The 15,502-nt window shown below is 49.5% G+C and overlaps 1 protein-coding gene across 3 annotated transcripts in view; it reads right to left on the bottom strand.

The window, feature by feature from the left end:
* Window positions 1-852: 852 nt before the first annotated feature.
* Window positions 853-15,502, bottom strand: part of RAI2 (retinoic acid induced 2) — a 32,266-nt gene continuing 17,616 nt past the window's right edge. For all 3 annotated transcript variants that reach the window (XM_048948883.1, XM_048948900.1, XM_048948891.1), the window contains exon 2: window positions 853-2,965. In XM_048948883.1, the coding sequence (XP_048804840.1) occupies window positions 1,228-2,874 (1,647 nt within the window). In that variant the 5' untranslated portion in view covers window positions 2,875-2,965 and the 3' untranslated portion in view covers window positions 853-1,227. The remainder of the gene's footprint in view (window positions 2,966-15,502) is intronic.

The raw sequence follows: 15,502 nt of genomic DNA on the forward strand, positions 1-15,502 counted from the left end.
CATAGCTGGAGATGGCGTTTTGAACCTGGAAGTTGCCTCCCTGGCCGGTTTCCTGCAAGAACTACTGCTACAATCTCTGCCCATGGGGAGACCTGGGAGTTGTTTGGCTACAGAGGGAGGAAGCGTGGCGCAGTCAGAGCACTGCATTACCTGCATGATGGGTTCAGAGCTACGCCACAGTGTGTGCCTGGCCCAGCAGACACTCGAGGTCAGGCTGGACGGGGCTCTGAACACCCTGATGGAGCTGTAGTTGTCCCTATTCATTGCAGGGGGTTGGACTAGATGGCCTTTAAAGCCAACGTGCAGTAGCGCGTCTCCAGCTGTCATACACAAGTGCAAAACCATCACTTACCAGAACGTTTATTGTAATGGTACATTCACATTTCTCCATGGACGTGTGCGGCTTGTACACCGTCAGGTAATGAAGTTACACAGTTCTGCTCTTTCATGTGCATTGACTTCAGCCATCAAAGACAATTATAAAACTAACAATAAACAATGCCTCCATATATCTACAGCCAGGTGGGAAAAAATTAGGCGACTTTTCTCTATCACCCTCTGCAACCGAATTCCCCCAGTTTTTAAGACTTTCTTGTTTAAATAACTGCTGCGATTGCTTTCAACACTTTAGAACGGGGTTGTGAGCGTCAGCACAGGGCCGCACCGCTCAGCTACCCTCATTTTTGCCACTCTGAAGCCCACTGGGGCGCAGTGCCCCCAACAGCATGCCCCGATCCGCTCCCAGGTGGATTCTTAGCAGCACTCTGAACAAGTGAGGGCGGTTGCAGCCTTTGGCCAGGCCTCCTCCATGCTGCCAAAGCCCTTCAGAAATGACAGAGATACCGCCACCGATTAGCACGTACAAACATTTATTTTGAAATTTCCGTTCTAACCATTATGAAGAATTACATCATCAAAGCACTTTATGGCAGTGAAAATAGCTCTTACCCCTCTGACTCATCCGTTACTCCATTAAAGCTGCAAAATGTGCAATCTGCTTGAAAAATAGGTTGCTTTTATTCAGTTTCCCACGAAAAGTCAAAATTTAATAACAAAAAAAAAAAAGAAGAAACCCAGCTTATAGGGACTCTACTTCTGCTCCTCTCCCCCTTCCCCAAAAATAACTTACAAAGATAGTTTAAAGTTTTAAATGAGTTTAAAACCAAGTGCATCTTTTTTATTATTTTTTTTTTCCATAATAATCTTAAAATTCTAAAAACCCATAATTTACTTTCTTGGAAAAAAGGCAGCAAGCCGTTGCTTCTTTATTGGAAGAATGTGTATTTCGGGCGAGTTCATTTTCTTTAGCTTTACGCTCCTGTTCTTTACGGGTTTCCTAAGCGCCTCGGTGTTGTCCCGCGGCTCGGGCTGGCTCTTCATGTCGTAGCACTGCAGCACTGAGTCCTGGGGCATGTCCCTTTTGAAGGAGAAGTTTTTGGTGGACACCCCCGACAGGCCCTTGATCTTGCCGCAGAAGATGGCGGGCACGGCGTCCTTGACAGAGACGATGACTTTGGCTGTCTGAGAGGTGCTGACGATCTCAATGTTGTTGCCACCGGCCTTGGGTTCGCAGGCCGCCCTCCCGGCTGGTTCCACCAACCACTTCTGTGGCGGCCGCAGGAGCTCACCTGGCCCCGGCCCCACCACCCTGCCCTCCGCCTTGCCTGCAGCCTCCGGCGCTTTGGAAGGGGCGAAGGAGGTGGCCGGCTTGTCCTGCGGGCTGCCCTCGGCACTGGGCCCGCTGCCGGCCGTCTCCCCATGGGGACCCCCTGGCTTGCGGCACGAGGAGAGCGACAGGTCCAGTGCCCCGTCCTCAGGAGATGGCGGTGGCGGGGCAGCCTCGCAGGCCCGAGCCATGGGCGGGCTCTTCATGGAGAGGTCCAGCGCCTCGTTCTCGCTGCCCATCTTGATGACAGTGTGGCGGTTTAGCTGGGAGAAGTCCCGCTGGTGGACGAGGTCAAAGGGCTTCGTCTCCTCCTTCTCCAGAGGGGTCTGGGTGCCCTTGCAGGGCTGCGGGGTGAAGAGTGGGGGCTTGGGTGGGTCGGGGGTCACCTTGGCTTCAGCACCATGGGGCATGGGGATGGGGACAGGGATGGGAATGGGCACGGGGACGGGCAGGGGCACGATGACAGGGTAGGGCACCAGCAGCGTGGCAGGGGGCACCAGCGGGGAGAGGGGTGAGCTGAAGGCCTGGGGTGGGAGGGCAGCATAGTCAGGAGGGGGCTGGCAGGGGGCCGAGCCCAGGGCGCCCTGCCCTGAGGGGAAGAGGTCCTGCAGGACTGCGGCAAAACCCGGTGTCTGAAAGACAGGTGGCAGCACGGGCTCCTGGCCTGGGCCTGACGGTTTGGGGTCCAGGAGCTGGGGCTGGCTGACAGGGGCAGAGGCGCCTGGGAAAAGACCACCATGCAGGGGGCTGGCAGGGCAGGCAGTGCCGGGGGGCAGCACCAGGGGCGAGTTGAGGTGCTGAAAAACATGCTGCTCCAGTAGGACTGGTAGTGGGATGGGGCCCTGCGTGGTCATGACGTACGGGGTGGCACCACTGGCCGGCATCTGCGGGGCGGCACTGCCAGCCACCTGCAGGTGGATAGGCAGGACAACGGGGCTGTCCCCCAGGCAGATGGGCTGCAGCACGGTGGCCGCCACCTTCAGTGCCACCCCGCTCTGTGATTCAGCCGGCGGTGTCAGGATGGAGGGAGCAGGGACGGTCACCAGCGGGGACAGGGCCTTCTTCATCAGGTCAGCTGAATTGATGTTCCAGGCCTCCGCTGTGATCAGCTGGGCCACGCCGTTCTCCAGCTTGTTGTTGGCCATGGCCGCTGGTGGGCTGGTGACATCCATGGGCAGGTTGGGAGTCTCCTTGTAGAGCTCCTCCATCTCGCAGGGCTTTGAGGCTCCGCAGCGCCACGCTCACATCGCCGTCAGCAGGATGGGGCTGCCAGGGGCTCCGGCACCGACATCGCTTGGCCTGCAATGCAGAGACGTGGTTTAGGCACTGCATAAATCTCCTCCTTAACAAAACATTTGCGACTGCCTTGAAAGACCCTGTCGCCAAAACAAGCCCTTGAACGTTTCCACGTTTCAGGATAACGGCTCCACAACTCATAGCGGTAATGTACACAGTGATGCTGTATACACAGACGTCCGTGAGTGCTGTACGAACAGTTTTGAGGAACTTATATTTAGCCGTAAACACAGATAATTTAAAGGACCTGAAGGCTGCCTGCAGTTAAAAAAAATCCCCTCCCGTACGCCAGCCAACCCAAGGGCTTGGGCAGCCCCTTCTGCTGCTTTAAAACAAAGCTCTGCATAATGACAGTGTATGGCAGGGCCCAGAGACAGTGCACTGCTTTAACTCAGCAGGAGCACAAAACCAAATGTTTCTAAATATACACGGCTCAGAAATGTTCCACCGTGGCTGGGTCCTCGGTTCCCCTACAAGAGCTGTTATATTTTCAACCCCTGAGGTTTTACTTAAGTGGGTCAGGCCATTGGTGCAGCAGTACCTCTGACACAGCCTGTCAGGGGTCCAGAGGAAGCCATGAGGATGATCAGAGTGCAGGAGTACCTCTCCTATGAAGAAAGGTTGAAGAAGTTGGGCTAGTTCATCCTGGAGAAGAGAAGACTGCGGGGAGACCTCATTGTGGCTTTCCAGAACTTGAGGGGAGCTTATAAACAGGAGGGAGACTGACTTTTTACAAGGGCAGATATCATAGACATTTATGATAGAATCATAAATGTCAGAAAACACCACTAAGACCATCTAGTCCAACTGTCAGCCCATCACCACTATGCCTCTAAAAGTCACATCCCTCAGTGTCACATCTACGTGTTTCTCGAAGACCTCAAGGGACAGAAATCCTTCACTCAGAGGTTGGTGAGGCGCTGGCACAGCTGCCCAGAGAAGCTGTGGTGCCCCATTGCTGAAGGCACTCAAGGCCAGGTTAGATGGGGCCCTGAGCTGGTGGGGGGCAGCCCTGCCCATGGCAGGGGTTGGGGCTGGATGGGCTTTAGAGTCCTCTCCAAACCATTCCGTGATTCTGATTCAAATTTACTTTAGCAGCCTGTGTCTTTATCTAAACCAAGCAAATGTCAACAAAAAAAGGACAGAGATTGTTTCTGTTCATGGTGACAGTGAAATCTGCAACCTATTTCCTACAAAGATTAACACTCTGCTCCCCCCATGCTCCCTGCAAAGCAGCGTATTAATGGCGCTGTGCCTTCATTTATTCAGAAGGGTAAATAATTTCCGCCTGCAGATTTTGCCATGCTGCCCGTGCCACTCCTGAAGTGAGCAGCGCATCCTGCGGTAATAATCACCATGGAAACTTGTCCATTTTTAACTCTGTTACCATGGGGAAGCACCGGAGCACCCCAGATTTACATTCCTCACCTGCGCACAGCTGCACGCTGTTACCCAAGAGCAGAGCGCGCACCATCACCACCGCTCCGCATCCTTGGCCCGCAGCAGCCACACGCAGACCCTAAGCCTGTTTTGGGTACGTGAGCTGATGTTGGACCTGATGATCTTAGTGGTCTTTTCCAACTTGAATGATCCCATGGTTGTACGGATGGCCCGGCTGCTCACAGCGCTGCCCTGCTCGCATGGACGGCTGCGGGAGCAGCACCGTCACCTGCCAGCTCAGCGCAGACAGACGCAAAAACCGACCCCGAACAAAGGGCAAACCACGGCCAAGGCAGGGAAATGGGAAACCAGAGCATCCCTCCCGAGGCCTGTAAATCCCCGGGTTTGGCAGCACTGTGTCACGGCCAGAGCAGGACTACAGCAATGTCGGGAGTTAATAGCTGGGGCCGGGCGAGAGAAATCCCGATCATGTATCATCGGGCACATCTGATTTTTAAAGAGGATTTTTAAAAGTAAACAGATGAGTCATTCCTTCTCCCCCGCTGCTGCTGGCTGGGGGAGAATAATTCATGATTCTTCTCATCTCGTGAAACGTTGAGAGGAAAACACGACTGCGGGGTTGAGGGGTTCTGTTTGTTTCCTCACTCAGCACTGGCTGCAGGCAGAGATTCCCCGAGCACGAGAAAGCAGGAGAGAAATAATGCTGATGATTCAGACAGCGAGGAGCAGCGGCACCAACACAAGCAGGCTCATCTTGTTGAGGAATTAAAAAGAGGTTTTATACTTCCCACATCATCTCCCTCCTTATAAAAGAACCATTCAAAACTGCCTCATGCCTGCAGCCCAGCCCCGCACCCCTGCTGCCCTCCATTCGGCGGCACTGAGGAGCACTGCAGACGGCACCAGGACTTCTGCTCTGCCGTTTGTTTGCAAAGCGTGAGATGATCTCTGCGTTTCCACAGCAAACAAGTAATCTGGTGGGGATGGGAAAAATGACCTTCTATTCCCCTGCTAAGGCCATTTAGCATTGAGAAATAGAAAAATTAAGATGAAAATTATGCTGCATAAGTGCCTTGAGGGATTAGCATGCTGCACAGACCCACAGAGAGAGACAGATAACTGTGCAGGAGGAAAGTCTGAAGCATCATAAAATCCCCCACTGCTGCTTTAGAAAGCGACAGGGCAGAGGAAGTATCTAGACAAGGGAAAAAAGAGCTCATCTATCACCATCAGGCACCTGGAAGAAATGCCCGCTTCTGCTTTGGGGATTTTAAGGCACAGTCAAATACCATTCCAAGCTGCATTCCGTGTGTCCCTGAGGTGGAGGAACCCAGCGATGCCAGCAGCACCTGGGTGGCAAGGCACAACTCTCAAGGCCAGGTTGGATGAGGGCCGGGCAGCCTGAGCTGATATGGGGGAGCCCTGCCCATAGCAGGGGCTGGGGCTGGGTGGGCTTTGAGGTCCCTTCCAACCTGAGTCATTCTATGAAACTACGTCTCTATGGAGAGGACTTACGCTAAACTGCATTCTCCAACATTGCTACTAACAGTGAAAGCTTTACTACATTTCTCTTTTAATAAAGAATAACCTGAAGTGCGCACTGCTGTCACTTTGAGGACTGCTGCTTCTCAACACATAGTGAGAGCTGCCTGGCTTTTAAAGTCAGTCCCATGTACCTGATAAGCAAGAAGGAAGGCAGTGCAACTCAGCAAAACCGCCTGAAGGTTCCTCTTTCTGCCTTACCCTGGTGCCAGAAAATCAATTAATTTCACTTTCCCTACTTATCTATTTAATATTTAATTTGCTGTTTGTTTTAATTTAAAATAAGCTTACAACACTGAAAAGAAAGCTATTGTAAATAACTTGGGTTTTCCCACTGGGGCGCTGATAAGAGTTAAGTTCATGGCACTAAGCAATGATGTGTGCAGCTCTACAGGAAATGATACGTTAGCTGTGCAGAAATGCCATTATGAAGGCGGTGATAACTCCGGCCTGCTTGCTGATCCCCTGCCGATGTCAGCTTTTCCCAGGGCTGTGGGTGCTCGCTGTGGGACCACCCATGCCACGCATGCAATTGCAGGCAGCCAAAGCCCGCCCCATCTTTCTGCATCCTTCTGCAGTAGATAAGGCAGAGGGCGAGCGGGGCACACACTGACACCCAGCAGTGAGCCGTAAATCACCTTGCATCCTGCGACTTCTGTGCTGTGTTGTTACAGCCGCACACACATAAAGGCTTTCCATGTTGTTACTAAGGGTGTTGCTGGAATAGAAAAGAAGTATTTGGAGGAAGCGAGCTTTCACATGGAGGTATTAACGTACCAGTAGCTCTCCTGTACATATAAACCACAGATGGAGCGTGTCCAGAGGAGGGCCACAAAAAATGATCCAAGGCATGGAACCCACAGCACATCCCAATCCTGGTTGTCTCAAAACTGTTGCAGCAGAAGAGCCTTGCTGCTGGGAACAAACCCTGCCCAGATGGGCTCTATTTTATTTTACCCCTCGGAGCAGCAAGGCAATGCCCATGCAGCAGCAGCAGCTTGCTCAGCTTGCACTGAGCCGGACACGCGCTCAGAGCCCCAGACAGCACATGGAAAGCTGATGTATTGAACCTGACATGCGAAGGACAAATATAAATTTGCCAGCCATAATTACTGCTGAGTCACGTGCCGCAGAGTTTGGCGACATCCCTGCAACCTCACTGCAGTTTTCATGCTCCAAATTCCTGTTCAGACGGGGGAACACGAGGCCCTGCTCCTGCGACATCCACCTGCATCACTTCTTTGGGACAGGGGCACTGGAGGCTGCTGCACTGCCTTGGGTAACCCACAGGGATGTCGAAACAACAGCAGGTGGGGGCCTAAGAAATCCCCCATGAAAGTGATGGAGGGAAAAACTGGATGTACTCAGGGGATGGATGTCTCTTGTGCCAGGGCTCCCGGGATCCACCACTCCTTGACCCACATGCTTCAACACACGCACTGTGCCCACGTGTTTGATTCTGGAGCGAGACAGTAGGAAGGATGCAGACTTACAATGGCATTCAAAGGCTTCTTAGGCTTGAAAAGCAAACGGCATGATTTTCCTATGGGAAAAAATATTTTAAACAATTTTTCCTGTCATTAAACATCCCATCTAACTGATTATTTAGTATTGTTTTCAATCAAAACATTCTATTTGCCAGCGAAGCAAAGAAAAATGAGCTGCTTGAGAGCGCAGAGCTAAACAAAACAAATGAGAGCTGTGACTTTACAGTAAATTTTTTAAAACACGCATTTTGTTTTCCCAGCAATCGATACCCCAATGATAACAAGAGGAAAAGGATATCAATTAAATGTAATTGCCAGTCCCGCTTCCCCCAAAACCCACAACAAAAAGCACTCAGCGTCAGCCTGATAAAATATTTGCTCCTTTCCCAGTCGAGAGCTTTATTAAACAGTCCTTAAAGCACTGTGTTTCCTACAAAGGGTCTCAGAGTTTGATGTCAGTGACACGACTTCAAAGCCTTGCCAGCTCCTCGGCAGAGGTTTGTTCCCAGCTCAGCAACCCTCAGCTCGCTCTTTCCTCCCAACCCACTCCCCCGACCCCAGGCTCACACACTCTCCCTGCATTCCCTTGATCTTTCCAATATCAAGATGAGAACGGGAGGCTGCCCTTCATTGCCTGTCCCTCCTTGCAGACATGACCATGCAGCTCCTGCTTGCAGGGGACAGGGATCCATCACACCAGTCACCCTGCTCAGCTGGCCAGGTCAAGTTAAAATCCATCTGTGAACCGCTACAACCATTCTGCAGGTGAAACACCTGACTTTGCCCCGTTGCACCATGATGGCTTCAACACCTACAGCTGCCTCCCAAACCCTCCCATGGCAGCAAGGAAGAACGAGCAGGAGGCAGGCTGTGATTACAGTTCAACATTGTTGTGGCCAGAATCACTAATTCTCCCAGATTTCACAACCTCTGACTGTCCCAATGTACATCCTGCCTTCCATAAGTAAAGAATCAGCAGAAATGCAGCACCATGTTAAAAAAATCAAACTTTCCTGCGCACCAACCCTTTCTAGTGATGCACACATGTTCCTAAGACCGTAAGAAAGAATGTGCCCATGACCGACTACAGGTATTGATGCCATCCAACAGCCAAAATGGGTGGGCCAAAATGGCAGCTCCCAGGTGCAGCTTTGATGGGCTTACCAGCAGCACAAATGTTGTTGTGCTGGACAGGAAAGGGTACAGCCTCCAGGCTCTGCACGCCAGAAAGAGAGCACCAGAAAGTTCCCAATGAATGCAGTAGCAATGACGAGACCTGGAGCTGGAGAGCTCTAGGATGGAACACTTCCATAGTGAGGACATGCTGAGAGAGCTGGGGCTGTTCAGCCTGGAGAAGAGGCGGCTTCAGTGGGACCTGATAGCGGCCTTTCAGTATCTAAAGGGAGACTGTTAAGAAGGAAGGGGACAGACTCTTCAGCTGTCTGGAGAGCAAAAGACGGTTATTTAACATTGCATTCCTCCCAACCAACTCAAATATCCTCCTTCAGCTCGCCAGTTCAAGATCAATTTTTATACTTGTAGCTCCAGATTTACTGGCCTTACTCTCCCTCTCCGACACGTCATCACGTCAGTACACCAAACCCAACATTTCGTCAGCCACTTGACGGCACTAATCCTCACGCAGACAGCACGCCCACACCAGGTTTCAAACGCCACCCTATCCAAAGCTGTGTGGATGGAAAAGCTTCCAAGCAAAAATATCCCCTTCTTTTCATCTTTGCCAAACATGTAAGCAGCTGCAGGCATTTTGTTTAAAAGAGCCAGGAAAGCACGGGGTTCCTGCGATGTGAGAAAAAATGCAGCGTTTTTTTACATCTCCGTTTCACAGCCGTTTACACACCGCTTTCCATCCCATCGGCTGCACCGAGCCTTTCCTGCTCACAAGGAACCAGGCAACACAAACCTATTTTGCAGACGCGTCTTGCAGGAGGAAACAAGACCAGCACTGCCCACGCTCTTCCATCAAATCTTAGAAGAGCGGTACATCATCATGAACGCAGTACAGCAAATTTTGTGATTATCACTTCCCCCATCTTAACGATGGCTGCCCGGTACCAGAATAGAAGCGAGCTGCCACGGGATGCGGAGCCCCTGACATATTTACTGCAACATTTGTCACCAGCCATCTCCATCGCGACGTGCACTACTACGTGTGCTGAAAAACTTACGGAAGCGGCGGGACACGGAACGGCAATTACATCTTTCCCAGATGAGACTGCTGCATTAATGGACCAGCGTCATCCATCATCATTGACTGTAAGTCCCCTGGGGCACGTCACCGGGCCACTCCAGCAAACCTGGAGGGGAGGTCTGGCGTCCGGCTGTGCTGCCCAGCCTCAGAGACCTGCAGGGGTATGTGTGGCTGTGCACTGACGGCTCAGCTCTCCCAGGGAGGTGGGAGAATGGGCGAATCCCTGCACGAAAACACCAGTGGGAAGAGCTTCGCTCTCACGTTGTCACATTTTCAGCTAGAAATGAATCACTGTGCATACACACAGTAAAGGACAAAAGCTGGCTCTGCAGTGTCATTCATTTAACTACAAATAAGAGGAAATAAAATAGAACGATGAACAAAACATCTTAAAAAAAAAAAACAAAAAACCTGCAAGCACACTGGAGCAAATGTTGGGGTTTTTTTTGCTGCCTGTCTTCTTGATCCTGTAGCAACACACCCTCATGGGCTCTTCCTTTGGGGACACCAAGCAAACCACAAACACAAGAATGTCCATGCTCCTGCTCAGCAAGACATGGCCTGTGGCATCTCCCTAGGTCTAGGACAAGCCCCACACCAGCAACCAGCTGTAGGCACTGGGATGGCAGTGACAAAATGGAGCGTTCCCTGGTTTCCCCACAGGAACAGTAATGGGGCACCAGACCCAAGCTGTTTGGGTCTGGCTGTCTAAACAGGCACTGAGGGATTAGGTCCCATTGCGTCTTTTGCGCTAATTAAAGGCTGTTTATTATCTGATTGTCCCCAATAGTATATATTTCTTCCTTGTGTAAACACAGCTGACGCTGCTGTCTGAAAATTCACAAGGACTGAAGAAGTGGTAACATCCACGTTCGGGTAAGTTATAGGGTGCGAGAGATGCCCAGCAGGCCTCCCTGCCAGCATGTGGGGACTGGTGGGGTCTGTGTGGCCAACTAGCATGCCATGCCACCAGCAGCCATTCTGATGCCGTCTCTATCACCTGCTCTGGCAGAAAGCATGCAAAATGCACATCTGAAACCACGGGTAGCATCCCATCAGGCAGTGCTAAACCACAGTTTTTTGGGTCACGGAATAGGTTGACTCAAATCTAGGCCAACAAGGAACTTTGGCAACATCCATGTCTTGAACCAGGCCACGGAGAAGTCTTGATGTCCACATCTTGATCCAGGCCACTGACAAGTCTTGATGTCTGCATCTCAATCCAGTCCATGGAGAAGTCTTGACGTCCCCGTCTTGATCCAGGCCATGCCTATGGGCACACAGTGGGCCTGACTGGGCCCCAGCCCTTACATGGAAACACTGCTGTCACCACGAGCTCAGGCACTGAAAGGCAAAGCACTGCAGACTCTTTGCAGCCACATCCATAAATAAGCAATTATCCTCCGTTTTCCTCAAAGCCGCTGTTGTTGCACTGCAAAAGAACGGACGCAGAAGGGAAAAGTAATTTTTTCACAGGCCTCCTTCTAACTTTGAAGCATCGGATGCCAAACCAAGGAACACTCTTTTCATGCAGATTTGTGCATCTAATTTAAAAGAATTAAATTAGTCTATGAATCTGCTTTTAATGGTACGAAGCTACATGTTACCCTTGTAAATTTATAGAACTAGCTTAGACTTCCTCTCACTGTGTCTTACAAAGGCAACATACTGTAGTTTCAGCAGTTGAATTTTTAAATGTGTTTATCTGGGTCACTGCTACTTACAGCGTAAGAAGATTTAGTAAATCCAGTTTAGCATCAGTCTAATGCAAAAGAAAAAAAAATCTTTAATTAAAACCAAAAGATTTACAGTGTTTGGTGAGTAAAAATCTGAACATAATCAAATAAAAACCTTTTGACTCAAGAGGAGAGCAGATCTCCTCACGATGCAATTAAAGTGAGTCTTGTAGGTTCGTGTTGATTTTTTTTTTGGCTGTCAGAATTTTTTTTGTTTAACTGGCTATTTCAGGTAAAAAAAAGAAAGCTGAGAGCACTATGGCATTAGGAGGAAATTTCCTCCAATGACATCATTTAAATTCACTAATGAGCGAAGAATGTGAGTGCTGGAGCTAGCAGTGCCCAGTTGACCTACCAGGAGCACAGCTGCATATGTGTGCCCCTCTGCCTAGAGGAGCTGTACTTCTTTGCCACGCAGTGGTCATGAGGGAAGGTGGTAGAGAAGAAAATCTGTTTTGGTAGCACTGCTCTCCAGCCCTTCCACAAGGATACAAGAGCAATCAGGGGATATTCTGAAAGCAGGAGAAGCACACAGTGTTTGTATATTTCCAGCTGACATAGCTTTTCTTTCATGCTTATCATCACCAGAAGAAACTAAGATGTTGTTTCAGAAAAGACAAGCAACCATTCACACAGGAAGTGAGGTGGGAAGCTGAAAGGTCACTGAGAAGAAAGCCTGCAAATGTCCATGTGATGTGAGATGACATCTCCCAACATCACACTGCTTGCCGGGTGACACGGATGTGACTCAGAAGATGAGTGCACCTCAAAGACTTGCCGGAGGTCTGCAGTGGCAGGGGGATGGCAGCAAACAGAAAGTGTCCGCTCTGCATTCTCTGGCCTCTGCTGGAGCCTTTCAATGCCTGCCCAGAGGCGGCCCCATGGCTCCCAGGAAAGCTCTACACCTGCCCTACATTTCACGGGGCATTGGTGCAACAGACACACAAGACAGCAGAAGCCGCACCACTGGGACCTGCAGCCTGCTGCTCCCCAGCTTCCAACAGCAGCACAGGGAAGAAAGGGAACAGCATGGAGTCAGGAGTTTGATCCTGTTATTGATTTGATGCTAAGAAGGAGTGCAGGAAATAACTAACTACAAAGCATTTCCCATCTCAAAAACTGGGAGGACAACGGACCTTCTTCAGATTATTGGGGGGAAAAGAAGCCATAAATTCTCAATGTCCCAATCCTATTCTTTATTTTCTTTTCAACCACAGTGGTGGTTTTTTTCCCTCTAGTACCCCATATATCTCTCCATTGCTGACAGAGAGCACCTCAACCCTGCACTGGACTTAGTGATGCAGTTGCTCCCTGGCCTTCCTCCTGCACCCTCTGTTGTGCTGCAGCAGCAGCCATCTTCCTACCAGTGAGGGCAGCTGCAGACCGAGACACTGAGACAGGAGAAGATGCCGTATCTGGCCCTTCGCTAGAGGGGATTTGTTTTATCTTACTGGCTTTAGAGATTTATCACTTCCTTTACCTTCCTCCATACGCACAGTGAAGAAATCTGCTTTAAACATGCGATAAGCACAGTTCCCATTGCAGAGTAAATCTGGGGACTAAAATAAAGAAGAAAAAAAAGCTATTTTAAAGCCAGAGATGACCACCATTTTGACCACAGCACAACTGTCTGCAAGCAACTGTTGTTCAGCACCTTTATTATTCAGATGACCTGAAATCACCTGTATCTGTTGCCTGTACCAGAGAGATAAGACCATTTTCTCCTCAAGAACCTCAGAACTCTGCTGCTGATCTTGAGGGAAAAACACGTTCAGCTCTACTATTAAGGCCCACAGGTCGTGAAACTCCACCTTCAACTTGGAGGGATGTTTGTGGAACAGCTTCAGAGACACGTAAGAAGGGCTGCAGGAGCTGCCTGGCAGACAGGGCCACCAGGCCCATGGAGGTGAGGAGCACAACCCAGAAAAGTGAGGGAAGGGGCATAAGGAGAGGGAAGGGTAGAAGAAGCAGAGCTCCTGACATCTGTATTGCAGAACTGTGAGGACTTCTGGGTTGTCTCCAGATCAAAGGACCACTTGATAGCAGTCACTGAACACCTTTTGGCAGAACAGCACCACTCATCTCATACTTTGCACACCATCTGAAGAAGGTCCACTCCTCTGACATTCATGATTTATCTCCCAGAATGGCTGAAATGGAAGGAAATGGTAGAACATGGAGATCTGGCACTAAAAGGGAGACTGGCAATCCTAGCTCTGGGGGTGCGTGGTGCCTGCTGCAAAAAGTGAGATGCACAATGTGCAGAGAGATCCAGGCAGGAAAAAAAACAGGAAAAAATGCATGATGGTGGTAGGGAAGATGAAGAGAGGAACTGAGGAAAAAGCCTAGTGCAAGGCAGAAGATGAATGATGCTGCAGAGAGGAAGTGAAACCAAGAGAGGGTACAACTGTGCATGTTAGGGAACAGTGTGAGAAAGAATGGTTGCAACCCCTTAGCTTGTGAAAACAAGACTCAGAGAGGGATGTCTACTGTCTTTCTAAAAGAGCTGCCAAAGATGGATGGGAAATATCTCCAACCGCAACTGAGGAAGTGATGCATTTCTCTAACTTTGAAAGTTGGAGAAAAATCGTGGCGTCTTGGCTGCACCACAAAAAGCCAGGTCATGCAAGCAGGCTTCCTTGGGCAGAGCCGTGCTCTCTTCTGCAGCCCTCCAAAGGCTTCCCAAGGGCTGGTGTGAAGGCCTGAGCAGCCTGAAGGCAGTGGCCAGCCAGTGGAAGCAAGTGTCTGTAAAGAGCACCAGGGCGCTTCCACAGTGTGATCTGCAGAACTGCTGCCCTCTGAAACAACAGGAGGCTGCGCTGAGTGAAAATACATCGAGGACATCCTTAAGACTCCTGAAGTAAACCTTTCAGTCTATAGCCACTTCCACATACCAATCCCCTTGGCACCTTCTCTTCTGGAAGGAAAGAATGTTGCTCTGGAGCCACTCTTGCACAACAAACTATCTTGAGATGGCTGAAAACCAACTTTAAATGCATGGTGTCATTTACGAAGCCATTAAAATTCTTATCGTTGCCTTGAAGCCAGAAATTCATGTGGCCTGCATAAACCCACTTTGTGCTTTAAATTCTCAAAATCAGCAAAACAGCAAAAATCATTAGAAAATGTATGTTACACTGGGGCCAGTAAGCACTAGGAAGAATGTCCCATTCTTTACAACAAACAGTTACCATGATTTAACAGAAAGCCTACAATCTGAGAGATAAAGTAACTAAATAAAATGGAACCTAAAAAGCATTGAAATATATTCTAAGGCCAAAATTAGCAAGAAGCTGAAAAAGCCAAAGAAAAGTCAATACTACTTTTCAGTTTTATTACTTTGATTCAATAAAATTCTTTGGATACTGTTGCATGCTTGGTGCAACCATAGAAATCCGAATGGCAAACACTGTACTGTACTGCGATTCATGGACTGAAGGGCTGTCTTGATTTCATTGGGCAGGTAAATATAACAGTGCAAACAACTCCTCTGGGCAAACTATTTCTAAACTGCTATATCAATATTCGGATAATCAAAATTGATATTCACCTTCAATAGGAATACAACATATGTGCACAAACACACACATCCCCTTTCTCCACACCTTTTGGATCACAGGAACACAGCCTGTGGGAGATGCTGCTTTATCCCAGATCAAGACCTCTGCACTCACAAGATGTTTAGCTCCTTATGCTGGATGCATTTCTGCTAACGGCACCTCCTCATCTCGCTAAAATAAATGCTTGCAGAAATATTCATCAGAGGTTCAGTTCAACCACTCATTGTTCCACTTCAGGTTGCCATGACATAGATGATGGAGAAATGCTGAAGCCCTAGAAAAATTCAGCCCAACCTTAACTCTATTTTTATTACTTCTCTATTTTTTTAAGTAAAACGAAGTAAATTGTTCAACTAGCTCCGCTTTTCACTCACAGCTTCACTTCATAGGCTCTGCAACAGAAGTACAAATCAGCACATTGCAGACTTCAGGAGTCAGTGCTCATACACTGCTACTGACAGCAAGACAAGATGCAGGCAGGAAAGCAAGGAATGCCAGCCTGTACCAGCCCTCAGGAACCAGAGAGCCCACAGCATGGCCTGGCATGGATGCTACAGCTGCTCCATCCCCAGCACCATGAGTGCCAAGATAGTGGTAGTAGG

The sequence above is a fragment of the Lagopus muta genome, chromosome 1 (genome assembly GCF_023343835.1).
Source record: "Lagopus muta isolate bLagMut1 chromosome 1, bLagMut1 primary, whole genome shotgun sequence".
In the NCBI taxonomy this organism is placed as follows: domain Eukaryota; kingdom Metazoa; phylum Chordata; class Aves; order Galliformes; family Phasianidae; genus Lagopus; species Lagopus muta.